This window comes from Serinus canaria, chromosome 25 (genome assembly GCF_022539315.1).
Source record: "Serinus canaria isolate serCan28SL12 chromosome 25, serCan2020, whole genome shotgun sequence".
Lineage (NCBI taxonomy): Eukaryota > Metazoa > Chordata > Aves > Passeriformes > Fringillidae > Serinus > Serinus canaria.
Genome location: NC_066338.1, coordinates 10,403,276 through 10,419,185, shown reverse-complemented (window position 1 = coordinate 10,419,185; position 15,910 = coordinate 10,403,276). Strand labels below are relative to the sequence as shown.

General features: G+C 53.4%; 1 protein-coding gene across 1 annotated transcript; it reads right to left on the bottom strand.

Moving 5' to 3' along the window:
• Window positions 1-250: 250 nt before the first annotated feature.
• Window positions 251-4,743, bottom strand: ANKRD33 (ankyrin repeat domain 33). Its single transcript, XM_030230420.2, has 4 exons — window positions 4,423-4,743; window positions 3,409-3,538; window positions 2,438-2,578; window positions 251-1,106 (listed from the first exon to the last, which is right to left on the bottom strand). The coding sequence occupies exons 1-4, from the start codon at window positions 4,741-4,743 to the stop codon at window positions 319-321; spliced, it is 1,380 nt and encodes a 459-aa protein (XP_030086280.2). The 3' UTR covers window positions 251-318.
• Window positions 4,744-15,910: the final 11,167 nt, after the last annotated feature.

Here is a 15,910-nt window from a genome sequence, read left to right as displayed (position 1 = left end):
TGCATAGAGAGCTTGGGAAAATCAGAGGCAAATAAAAGGGAAAAAAAAAAAAAAAAAGGAAAAATAGGAAGGACTCGTGCTACAGTCCTGCTCCCTGGCATTGCTGGAGCTTCAGGGTCTCAGGACATCGGTGCCCAGCACTTGTCCCATGCTAGGGTGGCCACCCTTGGGGTGGAGAGGACGACAGGCCAGGCAGGGGCCTGAGAACCTCTGGGGATATTCCATTCCCATCCACCGGGAGCAAACCCCCCCGTGCCAGAAAAATCAGCAAGCCCAAGGGGACAGCAAGAACCTTGTCCCCACCCCACACCTCCCTCCTTAGCCTTTCTTTTTCTTCTTCTTCTTCTTTTTCTCCTTCTCCTTCTCCCCCTTCTTGGCCTCCTCGGCCGCTTTCTTCTCCTCCTTCAGCACCTTGTACCTCCACTGGGGCGGCTGCAGCAGGTGCTTGTCCTTCACACGGGGCTTCCTCTCCCCGGTGGATGACCCAGAGGCTTTGCTGACTTTGATTTTGGGCACGGGCTCCCCGGGGAAGACGCTGTTCCCCCGGCGCAGCCACCGCGGCAGGAAGCTCAGGAACCGCCGGGGCGGCAGCGGCGGCGGCGGCGGCCGGAGCTCGGACACGGCCTGGCCATTGCAGGAGGATCCCCCCGTGCTGGGCCTTGAGGACAGCTCTGATTCCTCATCTGGATCCGGCACGTGCTGCCCGAGGATCTCCGGCACCGAGAGCCGGCGCTTGCCCACCTCGGGCGGGCTGTCGGGGCACACGGTTTGGCAGGCGGTGGCCACGAAAGGGCTGGCCAGGGACGTGGTCATCCTCACCATGTGGTCCAGCACGCCGTCCTCCTCGGGGTTGCGGGGGATGTTGAAGGTGAAAATGGATCGGATCTTCTCCGAGAGCCTCTTGCTCCTGGATTTGGGGCTCAGGGCTTTGGCCACCAGCTGGGCCAGCGCTGGCCACTCGGGCTGGTACTGGGCCGCGAACTGCTCGGCGCGCGGGCGCCGCAGGAGGCTCCGGATGCGCACGGTGGTCTCGAAGCGGCCGGTGAAGGTCGCCCATTCCCTGGCTGTCTTCCCCTTGACAGCATCCACCGCCTGCAGGTCAGCTCCTGGGGACAGCAGAGAGCACCGTGACGCCTCAGGAGTTCAGGCTGGATGTTTTTCGAACCCTGCTCTGCATAACTCTAAACTCCGTATAAAGTGTCAGCTGCTGTCTTCACACTTTGGCCAGACAGAGCAATTCCTGACGGACACCCAGCAGCCTCAGGCCCCAAAAAGTGGAAACAAAAGTGAACTGAGGGGGGGCAAACTGGGGGAATGTGACTTTATTACCTGAAGGTACTGAATGACTTCATTACCTGCAGCTGTAATTGCAGGATTAACCCCTGATATGTAAATGGACCAAACTTCTGTCTGTCACAAAAACTCATCACCCATCTTGGGTGTAGCCTCCGGGAGGCTTCTGACTGCCCAAGTTGTTTCTATTTGTAATAGAAACTGTAAATTGAAGGCCTTTAATAAATACCTACTTTATTCTTTGTCCTTTGTCTATTCCTTGCTCTTTGAACCTTGTCTAGGCTCTGTTCTGGGCAGCCTCTCCAAGGCATCATCACCACATTGTCCCACCCTGAGTGGCAGTGCCACCCCGAGCCCAGTGCCACCCTCCCCAGGAACCCCGAGGTGTCGTGGCAGTGGTCCCCTGAACAAGGAATAATTAGCATTGGCTCTGTGATTGCAGAAGGCTGATTAATTGCTTTATTACACTGTATATATTGTACCACACTATTGAGAGACTCGTGACCCTTTTGGACTGTCTGATACAGCGTTAGCCTAATTGCTCAATCAATCCAAACACCATCCAGTGGGCAACTAAGAAAACACCCTTTGGTAAACAAATCTCCATAATACATTCCACATGTGCACCCAGGGTCCCAGAGGAGATGTGATTGGCACCCCCAGGGGTCCCAGAAGAGATGTGATTAGCACCTCCAGGGTCCTAGAGATGTGATAGCACCCCCAGGGTCCCAGAGGAGATGTTATTGGCACAGCAGGGGTCCCAGAGGAGATATGATAGCACACCCAGGGTCCCAGAGAGGTGATAGCACACCAGGGGTCCCAGAGGAGATGTGATTGACACTCCAAGAGTCCCAGAGGAGATGTGATCCCAGAGGAGACGTGATAGCACCCCCAGGGTCCCAGAGGAGATGTGATCCCAGTGATGTGATAGCCCACCTAGGATCCCAGAGGATGTATGATTATTACCCCCAGGGTCCCAGAGGAGATGTGACAGCACACCCAAGAGTCCCAGATATGTGATAGCACCCCCAGGGTCCCAGAGGAGATGTGATAGCACCCCCAGGGTCCCAGAGGAGATGTGATGGCACCCCCAGGGTCCCAGAGGAACTGTGACGGCCCCCCCAGGGTCTCTGGGGACGCTCACCTGCCAGCAGCAGGGCGGTGACGCAGTCCTGCCGCCCCTGCACCGCCGCCTTCATCAGCGCCGTCAGCCCCCGCGGGTCCCTCTGGTCCAGCTCGAGGGCAGGGTAGTAATTCAGGAGGTAGTTGACAATGGTGATGTGTCCTTAAGAGCCAGAGAGAAGCTGTGTCAGAGCCCCCACAGCTACCAGGGGGCCACGGCTGGACAGAGAATTTAGCAGCTGCATTCCGTGGGGGGGCAGGTGTGGAGGATTGAAGGGGTCAGGATGAAAAGGGTTTGGGTCTGTTTTGGTTTGGGTCTGTTTTGGTTTGGGTCTCATTTGGTTCGGGTCTGTTTTGGTTTGGGTTTATTTTGATTTGGGTCCATTTTGGTTTGGATCCATTTTGGTTCGGGTTTATTTTGGTTTGGGTCTGTTTTGGTTTGGGTCCATTCTGGTTTGGATCCATTTTGATTTGGGTCCATTCTGGTTCGGGTCCGTTTTGGGTTTATTTGGTTTGGGCACAGAGGGAGCAGCACTGATGAACCAGCTGCTTTGGTGGAGAACACAGGAAAGACTCCAAAAATGAAAAAAAAAACCCAGAAAATGATGAATTCTAGCAAGGATGCAATGGGGACTGAGGGTGATTCCCACTTTGGGACCCCTCCTGGTAAATGAAGGGGAGGGAGCCAGGCTGGAGGTTTGGGCTCGGAGCCTTTGGCCAGGTAAATAAATCCCTGTGGCTCCTGGGCACAAGGGGCAGCTCCAGCCCAGCTCTGCCACTCCACCCAGCCCCTCTGCAGGAATCTCCATTTTCACAGCATTTTTACAGCAGAGCTGAGGTGAACCCCAAACGGAGCTGATGTCCCACATCCCGTGGGAGCACGGCTTTCATGACAGAATAAAAAAAACCCTTTTGGGGTTTTTGGGGGAAGCACGGGGGGTCCCATCCCCTCCTGAGGGTGCTGCCTGTGCCAAGGCCGGGCACAGCGCTGACCTGCCTGGGCAGCCATCATGAGGGCCGTGTTGCCATCGTTGTCCTGCTGGTTGATGTTGATGTAGGGACACTTCTGCAGCAGGGGCACGATGTCCACGAAGCCCTTGGAGCAGGCGACCATCAGCGCGTTCTGGAGAGGGAACAGCGCCATGTTCCCACCACGGGGATCCCACTGCCATTCCAAACTGTCCCCCCACCCAAGCCAGGCTGGAGCAGGATGGGAGGGCAGACAAGGTTCTGCTCCAAGGATTGCATCAATCCCAGGAGATCCATCCCTCCCAGGCATCTCCCTACTGCCCCACCTGCTCTAGCAACCTGCAGCCTCCAAGATTTGCCTGCTCCTGGAAAATCCTCATTCCGCTCCAAGGATTGGATCAATCCCAGAAGACCCATCCCACCTTCCTGCCCCACCTGCTCTAGCAATCCCCAGCCTTCAGGGTTTGCCTGAAAATCCTCATTGTGCTCCAAGGATTGGATCAAACCAGGAGATCCATGCCACCTTCCTGCCCCAACCTTCAGGATTTGCCTGCTCATGGAAAATCCTTTTCTTCTGCAAGGTTTGGATCAATCCCAGGAGATCCATCCCACCCAGGCCTCTCCCTCCTGCCCCACCTGCTCTAGCAACTTCCAGCCTCCAAGATTTGCCTGCTCCTGGAAAATTCTTGTTCTGATTCAAGGTTTGGATCAATCCCAGAAGACCCATCCCACCTTCATGCCCTGGCCTTCAGGATTTGCCTGCTCCTGGAAAATCCTCATTCTGCTCCAAGGATTGGATCAATCCAGGAGATCCATCCCAGCCAGGCCTCTCCCCCTGCCCCACCTGCTCTAGCAATCCCCAGCCTTCAGGATTTACCTGCCCCTGGAAAATCCTCATTCTGCTCCAAGGATTGGATCAATCCAGGAGACCCCACCCTCCTGCCCCACCTGCTCTTGCAGCCCCCAGCCTTCAGGATCTGCCTGAAAACCCTGGTTCAGCCCTGCAGGGTGCCCACCCCACCCTCCCCGTGTGCTCACCCTCCCGTTGATGTCCAGCTCCGTGGCCTCGCTCCGCGTCACCCCACGCTCCAGCCTCTCCCACACCAGCTTGGCATCATTCCTGGCACAGCACTGGTAGAGACTGAGGAACCCAGCCCCGCCAGCCTCGGGGGACACCTCGTAGCAGGGGTACACCGAGTCATCAGAGAAGATACTGCTGCTGTCCGAGGGCTCTGAGGATCCTGAGGACGCCTCCTCTTCCTCCTCCTCCTCCTCCTCATAGTGCAGCTCCGGGTCGGAGGCATCCAGGCTGGCCGTGGGAGCTGCAGCAGGTTCTGCTCCACTGCAGGCATCTGTCATCCGGCCCGGGCGGGGGCAGCCAGCCCTGCCGGGGCCAGGGGCCGCTCCCGGGTGGCCGCGGGGCGCTCGGAGCTGTCACTGCCCTGCGCACACAGAGCGGGTGGCACCAGGTGTGCGGGGTGACGGCATGGTCTGCCTCAGGTACCCCGGGTCTCTCCCTGAGGATTCCTTCCCCAGGTGTGTCAGACACCTCTCCCTCCCCGTCCCTGACCCCTCCCAGCACTGTCTGTCAGTCCTGCAATTCCAGAGTGATTGGCAGACTCCAAGGATGCCCTCCACCCCCGGGGGGCACTGGGCCATCCAGGTGTCCTTTTTCCCTTGAGACCTCCCCTCCTGTACCTGCCTGGTGGCTCCCTGCCCCTTCCCTGCCCCTCTCCCTGGGGTTAAAAGGAGCAGCACCCACAGGGTCAGGAGTTCTGTTGGAGCTGTGCTGGGTTCAGAGAACAAAGCTCTGGATCCAAACCCTCCATCAGAACCGACTCCTTTCCTTCCCCATCGCCGTAAACCTTCTCCAGCAGAGGGAAACCTGAGGAGCAGCCCCTGTTAGAGGGGAAGCTCCATCCTGCAGCCACCAGAGCTCCTGCACGCCTGGACTTGTCCCCACGTGCCCAAGCGCAGCCCCCAGCCAGCCCAAAGTGTCTGTGGGGTGAAACACCACACAGCCATGGCCAAAAGTGTCCCTGGGGTGAAACACCACCCAGCCATGGCCAAAAGTGTCTGTGGGGTGAAACACCACCCAGCCATGGCCAAAAGTGTCCCTGGGGTGAAACACCACCCAGCCATGGCCAAAAGTGTCTGTGGGGTGAAACACCACGGTTGCTGCTGTTTGGATCAGCACCAAGGGCCACACAAGCTCAGGCACATCCTGCCCAGCTATATTGGTAATTATTCCAATAACTAGGATATTTTATGAGAAATCCCCTCACCAGGATTTCTTCTCCTGGCAGGATGAGAAGCCTCAGCTGCTCCATGCTCTGCTCCTCTGGAATGTGAGTTGGAGAATTGCTCACCCAGCATATGAATTGTTTTTAATTAATGGCCAATCCCAATCCGGCTGTGTCAGACTCTCTGGTCTATCACAGGTTTTTTATTGTCATTCTTCTCTAGACTTTGATGTCTCCTTTCTCTTTCTTTAGTATAGTTTTAGTATATAATTATAATATAATATCATATAATGTAATGTAATATAATATAATGTCATATCATATAATGTAATATAATGCAATGTAATATAATATAATAAATAATATAATATAAAGATAAATAGAATATAATAGACTAGAGATAAGATAATAGAATATAATATAAGAATATAGAAGATAACTATAATATAATATAATATAATAAATAATATAATATAATATAAGATAATATAAATATAATATCTAATATATCATAAACATTATATCATAAATATAATATAATTTATATATTATTTTATATAAATTATATAAAATATAATGTTATATTTACAATATAAAATGTTATTATTAGATTATAATATATAACATTATATTATATATAATTATATAACATTATATTATATTACTATATTATTTTATATATATTATATCATATGTTATCATATAATATCTTATATTATATTATAGAGTACATTATATAATTTATATATTATAATATAGAAATTATATATAAAATATAATGTATGATCTGATATGATATTTTCATAAAATAATAAATCATCCTTCTGAAAGCTCGGAGTCAGATTCTCATCTCTCACCTCATCCTGGGGACCCTCCAACAGCCCAACAAGGGGTGTGGGTCTGGGGTCCCTGATCCTGCTGGGAGCCTGGGCTGCCTCCAGCCCCCAGCCCAGCCCAGGGTCCCTCCCCTGCCCCCTGCCAGCTCTCCCAGCGTGTCTGGGAGCTGGGACACCCCCAGAAAGGAGCAGCCCCCCTGGCACAGTGGGGAGAACAGGGAGACCCCCTGAGCCAGAGCTGGGGTCACTGAGAGGCATCTGGGAAACTTTTATTCCATTTTCAGTCCCACGTGGTGGGTGGGACAATACAGATGTTATAATTCACGCCACCACAATTAGAAGCTCATTATTTCTTAATTAGCATACATGCTAAGGGTTTCTTGGCCTGTCAGCTTTGGCCACACCACGGTGCAGATGCCTTAAACCAATAATCTAAATTACCCCGGTGGCTCTACTGAAATGAATCTTTCACAGTTCTGTTTCTCCAAAGTGTCTGGTCTTATTTGCCCCCTTTGAACCTTTTTTTATCTCCATTTCCCTCCCAACAAGGTCTGTCCTGTTCCATGGCATTCCTAAGCCAGCATTTCTTATCTCAAGGCTTGCACACAGATGTGGGAGCCCCTGTCAGGCCTGGGGAATGCTCCAGAAATCCATTTCCCACAGGTCCCCCTCTCTCTGGAAGGGACCGTGAATCCAGGGCTGTGGAGGGACTGGGAAAGGCCAGGGTGGGACTGGGAAAGGCTGGGGTGGGACTGGGAAAGGCCCAGATGGGACTGGGAAAGGCCAGGGTGGGACTGGGAAAGGCTGTGGAGGGACTGGGAAGGGCCAGGGTGGGACTGGGAAAGGCTGAGGTGGGACTGGGAAAGGCCCAGATGGGACTGGGAAAGGCCAGGGTGGGACTGGGAAAGGCCGAGGTGGGACTGGGAAGGGCTGAGGTGGGACTGGGAAAGGCCCAGATGGGACAGGGAAAGGCCGAGGTGGGACTGGGAAAGGCCAGGGTGGGACTGGAAGGGCTGAGGTGGACTGGGAAAGGCTGGGGTGGGACTGGGAAAGGCTGAGGTGGGACTGGGAAAGGCTGAGGTGGGACTGGGAAAGGCCAGGGTGGGACTGGGAAGGGCTGAGGTGGGACTGGGAAAGGCCGGGGTGGGACTGGGAAAGGCCGATGGTGGGACTGGGAAAGGCCCAGATGGGACTGGGAAGGGCTGAGGTGGGACTGGGAAGGGCTGAGGTGGGACTGGAAAGGCCGAGGTGGAATGGAAGGGCTGAGGTGGGACGGGAAAGGCCAGGGTGGAACTGGGAAAGGCCAGGGTGGGACTGGGAAAGGCCAAGGTGGGACTGGGAAAGATCCAGGGTGGGACTGGGAAAGGCCAAGGTGGGACTGGGAAGGATCCAGGGTGGGACTGGGAAGGCCGAGGTGGGACTGGGAAAGGCCAGGTGGGACTGGGAAGGATCCAGGGTGGGACTGGGAAGGATCCAGGGTGGGACTGGGAAAGGCCAAGGTGGGACTGGGAAGGATCCAGGGTGGGACTGGGAAAGGCTCCGGGGCTGTGGAGGTGCCCGGGGGCTGAAGAGCAGAGCACCAGTGGGGAGGACACGTCCCCCCCTCAGTGCCACACACAGCTCTGAGCCTTCCCAGCCCCCTCCCCACTTATCCAGGGCACATCCCAAGGGATCCAAGGGCTTTTTCATGGGACAGCAGCTCCTGGCTCCCCCAGGACACAGAGCCCTGCCTGCTCCTGGTGTGCAATGAAGCTTCTCCATCACTGGGCTGTGTTTATTCCTCTCCTGCAGTTTGAATTTTTCAGTCTCTGAAATCCATTAATGAGGAATTCACTCTTCTACTGCAGTTTGTAATCTTCAATCTCTGAATTCCATCAATGAGGAATTTATTCTTTACTGAAGTTTGTATTTTTATGCTCTGAATTCCATTAATGAGGAATTCATTCTTCTACTGCAGTTTGTAATCTTTAATCTCTGAATTCCATTAATGAGGAATTTACTCTTCTACTGCAGTTTGTAATCTTTAATCTCTGAATTCCATTAATGAGGAATTCACTCTTCTACTGCAGTTTGTATTTTAATCTCTGAATTCCATCAATGAGGAATTCACTCTTCTACTGCAGTTTGCAATTTTTAATCTCCGAATTCCATGAATGAGGAATTCACCCTTCTACTGCAGTTTGTAATTTTATCTCTGAATTCTATGAATGAAGCTAGCAAACCTCAGCCACTCTCCTTGTGTGGAAGTTGTCTTTTAGGTACAATTATGGATTTTTTAGGGGGGGACACATCCCCCCCTCAGTGCCACACACAGCTCTGAGCCTTCCCAGCCCCCTCCCCACTTATCCAGGGCACATCCCAAGGGATCCAAGGGCTTTTCCCACCCGACAGCAGCTCCTGGCTCCTCCAGGACACAGAGCCCTGGGACAGGAGCTGTGGGCAGGGACACCCTGGCTCAGCCTGGCAGCAGGGATCAAACCCTCTCACTTCTAAGCAGAAGCCACCAATTAATTAATTAATTAATTAATTAATGAGTGCTGTGAAAGGGAGGAAAATCCCCAATTCCGCCAAACTTCCCCACCCCTCAGATGCTCCCAAGCAGGCTCTGGGCATGGAGGGGAATTCCTCTCACCTGGATCCTCCCTGGGGCTGCTCAGCTCTTCCCCCTCTTCAGCTGGGCAGCATCCCAGCCCCAGCCAGGAGGGAAACCTCACCAAGCAGCCATGGAATGTCCCTCTGTAGGGAAAAACAGCCTTGTGCCCCGTGCCTGAGGTGGCCTTTTGGCACCAAAGCTGTGACAACCTGCACGTTGACGTGCAGCTACCCAAGAGATCTTAAATTAAACTGTTGCTTAAAATGGCTGCATCCAGCCTGAGCAGGATCAGGAGAGGATTTGGTGTCTTTAGCCGAGGAGCTGCTGGGAGCCTGGGCTGTATTTTTATACCTGTCTGACTCTGCTGTGGCTGTGCTGCCTGAGCAGCCCCACAGGCTCAGCTGAAATTCCCAAACCTCCTCCCACCTGACATTCTGGCCAGGTGAATTGGCTGAGCAGGTAATTCTGGGAATTCTGTGGACTGGCTGAGCAGATAATTGGGCTTGGACAGCTGCAGTGGACACGTGCATTCCACCAACTCTGGGATTGCCCCTTTGTCACTGACATCTTCTATAAAAAACCTTTCTTTAGGATTTTTTTCCTCTTGAGTTGCTGGGAGGCCTCAGGAACAAACTGTAAACAATTCTTATATATTATATATAATTCAAATCTGCTGCTGTGGGATGCACCAGGTGGATCTGGGATTGGTCTCATCTGGGTGTTTTTAATTAATGGCCAATCACAGTCCACCTGTCCAGACTGCCTTTCTCAGACAAACCTTTGTCATTAATTCTTTTTTCTATTCTTAGCCAGCCTTCTGATGAAATCTTTTCTTCTATTCTTTTAGTATAATATATATCTTTTAATAAAATATATATCACATAAAATAATAAATCAGCCTTTCTGAAACATGGAGTCAACTTTCTCATCTCTCCCCTCATCCTGAGACCCCTGTGAACACTGTCACACCCCTTGAGAGACTGCCTTTGAGTTTCCATCCCTCCTGCTCCACTGGGAGTGAATTCCAAAGCTCTCAGGGCAGCCTTTGCCAGGAGCTGCAGAAATTGTTTCCTAAATTCCACATGAGGCCTGACTTCTTCCCTTCCCTTCCCTTCCCTTCCCTTCCCTTCCCTTCCCTTCCCTTCCTTCCCTTCCCTTCCTCCCTTCCCTTCCCTTCCCTTCCCTTCCCTTCCCTTCCTTCCCTTCCCTTCCCTTCCCTTCCCTTCCCTTCCCTTCCCTTCCCTTCCCTTCCCTTCCCTCCCCTCCCCTCCCCTCCCCTTTAAAGGGGTTTTTGCTGCTGTTGTTTTCTGCTGTGGAGGTTTTTGTGTTTCCTGAAGTTCAAGGGACAGTGAGAGGGCATTCCCAGTCCCTGGACCAGCTATTTTCTTGCCAAAAAGGCAGGAATTTGGTGCCAAGGCAAATCGTGGGAGAGGGCAGAGGGCACTCTGCTGCACACATAGAAATATGTGAAATGTATGAAAAATATGGATCAGAGGAAGGATCCCAGCTGTTCCCTCCGTGCTGGGAAGCACAAGCTGGGAATCCTGGGGCTGAATATAAAGATTTTTGTGCTGAATATAAAGATTTTTGTGCTGAATATAAAAATGCTGGTGCTGAATATAAAAATTTTGGTGCTGAATATGAATATTCTGGCACTAAATATGAATATTCTGGTGCTGAAAATGAAGACCCTGATGCTGAATATAAAGATTCTGGTGCTGACTATAAAAATTTTGGTGCTGAATATAAAGACCCAGGGGCTGAATATAAAGATTTTGGTGCTGAATATAAAAATGCTGGTGCTGAATATAAAGATATTGGTGCTGAATATGAATATTCTAGCACTGAATATAAAGATTTTGGTGCTGAATATAAAGACCCTAGTGCTGAATATAAAAATTCTGATGCTGAATACAAAGACCCTAGGGCTGAATATAAAGATTTTGGTGCTGAATATAGAAATGCTGGTGCTGAATATGAATATTCTGGCACTAAATATGAATATTCTGGTGCTGAATATAAAGACCCTGATGCTGAATATAAAGATTTTGGTGCTGAATATGAAGATGCTGGTGCTGAATATAAATATTCTAGCACTGAATATAATTGGTGCTGAATATATAAAATCTGGTGCTGGATATAAAGATACTGGTGCTGAATATAAATATTCTGGCACTGAATATGAATATTCTGGTGCTGAAAATGAAGACCCTGATGCTGAATATAAAGATTCTGGTGCTGACTATAAAAGTTCTGGTGCTAAATATAAAGACCCTGGGGCTGAATATAAAGATTTTGGTGCTGAATATAAAGATGCTGTTGCTGAATATGAATATTCTAGCACTGAATATGAAGATGCTGGTGCTGAAGGGGCAGATGCTGGTGCTGAAGGGGCAGATCTGGTGCTGAAGGGGCAGATCTGGTGCTGAAGGGGCAGATGCTGGTGCTGAAGGGGCAGATCTGGTGCTGAAGGGGCAGATCCTGTGCTGAAGGGGCAGATGCTGGTGCTGAAGGGGCAGATCCTGGTGCTGAAGGGGCAGATCCTGGTGCTGAAGGGGCAGATCTGGTGCTGAAGGGGCAGATGCTGGTGCTGAAGGGGCAGATCTGGTGCTGAAGGGGCAGATCCTGTGCTGAAGGGGCAGATGCTGGTGCTGAAGGGGCAGATCCTGGTGCTGAAGGGGCAGATCTGGTGCTGAAGGGGCAGATGCTGGTGCTGAAGGGGCAGATGCTGTGCTGAAGGGGCAGATGCTGGTGCTGAAGGGGCAGATCTGGTGCTGAAGGGGCAGATCCTGTGCTGAAGGGGCAGATCCTGGTGCTGAAGGGGCAAATCTGGTGCTGAAGGGGCAGATGCTGGTGCTGAAGGGGCAGATGCTGTGCTGAAGGGGCAGATGCTGGTGCTGAAGGGGCAGATCTGGTGCTGAAGGGGCAGATCCTGTGCTGAAGGGGCAGATCCTGGTGAGGACTGAGGACCCCAGTGCTGAACACCAGAACCCAGCTGCTGAACGTGCAGGTCCCAGGCGCGGCGCGGCCACCGCGGCGTCACCCTGCTGTGACACCTCCTGCCACCCTCATGCTCTGCCTTGCCTCAGGGAGCAGATTTAGGGCTTAGGGAGTCACCCTGGGAGCCATGTGCTGTAATCTGCTGCCTGGAAAAGTCAGGAGGCTCTGAGGCAGTTGTGTAAGACAGGGCTGGGTGCGGGAGTGGGTGCCCGGGTGGTGCCAGGGCTGGTGGCAGCACAGAAAGCTCTTGGTGGGTGTGACATGGCACAGGCAGCCCCAAATGTGCACCTGAAACTCTGGGCTTAAGGGCTTCCATGATATGGGAGATCAGTGATTCTCCTGAAGGTGCTCATGGCAGAAATTTAAATGTCAGCTCCAAAAGTCAATTCTTCAAGGATTGCTCCAAGAAAAAACTGCCAGGACAAACAGAACCTGAATCCCCCCAAAATAATACCTTAACCCTAAAACCCGAACCTTAACCTAACCCAACAACAACCTGTAAGCAGAAACCAAACAAAAAACATCATTCTAAAGTTAAAAAAAAAAAAAAAAAACTAATTAAAAAACCCCCAGGTCTTCCTAAAATCTAACCCAAAACACAATGCTAACAATAATCCCAACAAAATCACTAAATCTGAATCCTGTTCCAAACCCAAATAACACTAAAGCTAAAAAAAAAAAACCAAACCAAGAGCAAAGCCAATCCCCAGCCATGGCCCTGACCAAACACTGAACCCTAACCCTAACACCAACCCCTAACCCAAACCCTAACCTATCACTAACCTATAAGCAAAAACCAAACCCAAACCGTAACTCTACACCTAAAAAAACCCCTAATTTAAAAAAAACCCTAATCTAAAAAACCCCTGTCTTCCCCACAATCTATCACTAAAGACAATGCTAACAACCATCCTAAAAAATCACTAACCCAGAATCCTAAGCCAAACCCAAAGCAATAACACTAAAGCTAAAACCAAAGCCCAGATCAAGACCAAATCCAGATCCTAACCATAACCCTGACCAAACACTGAACCCTAACCCAAACCCTAACCCATCACTAACGTATAAGCAAAAAACAACCCCAAAACAGAACTCTAAAGCTAAAAAAAAAAAACCAACCAAAAAACCCCAAACCCCAAATTCTTCCCCAAAATCTAACCCTAAAGACAATGCCAAAAATAATCCCAATAAAATCCCTAAACCTGAATACCAAGCCAAGCCCAAATGACACTAAAGCTAAAACAAAAGCCCAGACCAAGAGCAAACCCAAACCCCAACCATGACCCTGACCAAACCCTGAACCCTAATCCCGCCTTGGCCGCACGCGTTGGGTGATTCAGAGCCGAGCGAGGCGCGTTCGCCTCCTCTGCAAACGCGCAGCGGCCCCGTGCGGCTGCTGCTCGGAGCGCGGAGCGACCGTGCCCGGCTCAGTCCCAGAGCCGGCCCGGCCCGGCACGGCACGGCCCGGCACCGCACGGCTCGTGTGGGGGCAGCGGCTGCCGGGCTCCCTTGTGGATCCGTTTCCTTTTCCCTCTCCTCTCCCTCCTTCCCTTCCCTTCCCTTCCCTTCCCTTCCCTTCCCTTCCCTTCCCTTCCCTTCCCTCCCTTCCCTTCCCTTCCCTTCCCTTCCCTTCCCTTCCCTTCCCTTCCCTTCCCTTCCCTTCCCTTCCCTTCCCTTCCCTCCCTTCCCTTCCCTTCCCTTCCCTTCCCTTCCCTTCCCTTCCCTTCCCTTCCCTTCCCTTCCCTTCCCTTCCCTTCCCTTCCCTTCCCTTCCCTCTGTGACTGCACTCGGGAGCCCCCGAGGAGCCGAGATCAGCCAGGGCTGAGCACAGAGCTGCGCCCGCTGCACTCTCTGAGCAGCAGGGACAAAGTGACACCGGTGCTCCCTTTTTGTTCTGGGACCTTTGGGACGGGAGCGATGCAGGACGCGGCATCAGGGCGGGACACGAGGCAGGACACGGGGCAGGACACTCAGAGGGCAGGACAGAGGGCAGGACACACAGAGGGTAGGACACGGGGCAGGACTCAGGGAGGGACAGAGGGCGGAACACAACCAAGACACAGGACAGGACAGAGGGCAGGACAGAGGGCAGGACACATGGTAGGACACACACAGGGCACACACAGTGCAGGACAGTGGGCAGGACAGAGGGCAGGACATACACAGGGCAGGATAGAGGGCAGGACACATGGTAGGACACACACAGGGCAGGACACACACAGGACACACACAGGCCAGGACACACACATGGTAGGACACACACAGGGCAGGACAGTGGGCAGGACAGAGGGCAGGACACACACAGGGCAGAACACAGGACACGCACAGGACACACACAGGGCAGGACACACACAGGACACACACAGGGCAGGACAGAGGGCAGGACACATGGTAGGACACACACAGGACACACACAGGGCAGGACACAGGACACATGGTAGGACACACACAGGACACACACAGGGCAGGACACAGGACACATGGTAGGACACACACAGGACACACACAGGGCAGGACACAGGACACATGGTAGGACACACACAGGACACATGGTAGGACACACACAGGGGACACATGGTAGGACACACACAGGAGACACACACACACACACACAGAGGGCAGGACACAGGACACATGGTAGGTCACACACAGGATGACACACAGGGCAGGACACACAGAGGGCAGGACACAGGACACACACAGGGCAGGTCACAGCCTTCGGCGCTGCTGGCGCTGCCTGCGGCCCCGCTCTGGGCACGGCCGGTCCCCCGGCCCCCCCGGGCACCATCCCCGCTGCGAGCCCGCCAGCCCCGGCGCCTCCGCGCTGCTCTTTCCCTTCCTCCTTTCCCCCGCGCGGGTTTCTCATCTCTTCTGCGCTCCTGCCCTTCCACATCCCCGCTCTCCCCCCCGAGCCGGGCGGAGCCGCGGGGCTGGCGGGGCCGGGCTCGCTCGCCGCTCCCGGGGCTGCAGCGAGCGAGGAGGGAGCGCTCGGGGGACGCCGCTGGCTCCCTCGCTGCCGGGGCTCGGTGCCGCCGCTCCGCTGAGCCTGACGAGGGACCCAGGAGCCCGTTTGGCGACGGGCAGGGAGAATGCCCGTTCCCGGGAGCCGCCCGCGAGCCCCCCGCCCCAAACGGCGGCGTCCCCCGCGCGCCCGGGGTTCCGCAGCGCTCCCGCCGCCGCCGCCGCCGGGCCAGCGGCCGCTGCTGCCCTCCGGCCGCTCCCTCTCCCTCCCTCCCTCTCTCTCCCGGCCCAAAAGCAGCCCGCAGCCGGAGCCAGAGCCGCGTCCCCGGCCCGGCACTCCCCGCAGGCTGAAGCCGCCGCTCGCTCGGAGGGACGCTGGGCTTGGGATCACTCCCTGCTACGGGTTGGTTTTGGGGAGCAGGGGAAGGGAGAGATGGCAAACAAATGGCATCAAAGCGGAGGAAATTGGTGGCGGGGACGGGATAGGAGGATGGATGAGTTTTTCAGGGTCTTTAGGGTCGGGGTGTTGGACCCTCCTGCTACCCGTGGAACAGTGGGGAACAGCCTCGCTCGGTGGGATCAGGGCTGGGTTTGCGCTGTTTAAGGGCGGGGAGGGGATGTTGATTCCTTTCCTGCCGAAACCTCGCTGGGCAGTGCCAGCCTGGCGGGTTTAGGGGGCTTAGAGGGAATTTCCCCGAGGCTCAGGGCTGTAAAACCCCCAGGGCAGGCAAGGTGCTCCATATGCATTACATTGCACAACCACCATGAATATTCAACCCCTGGCCCCGCCCCGTCCCCGCATGCTAATTAGATCCACTCCCAAATGGGCACGCCTTGCTTGCCGTGGTGTTGCACGGGGTCTTTGGTGGTCTCTGAGGCCGAAGATTGTGGTC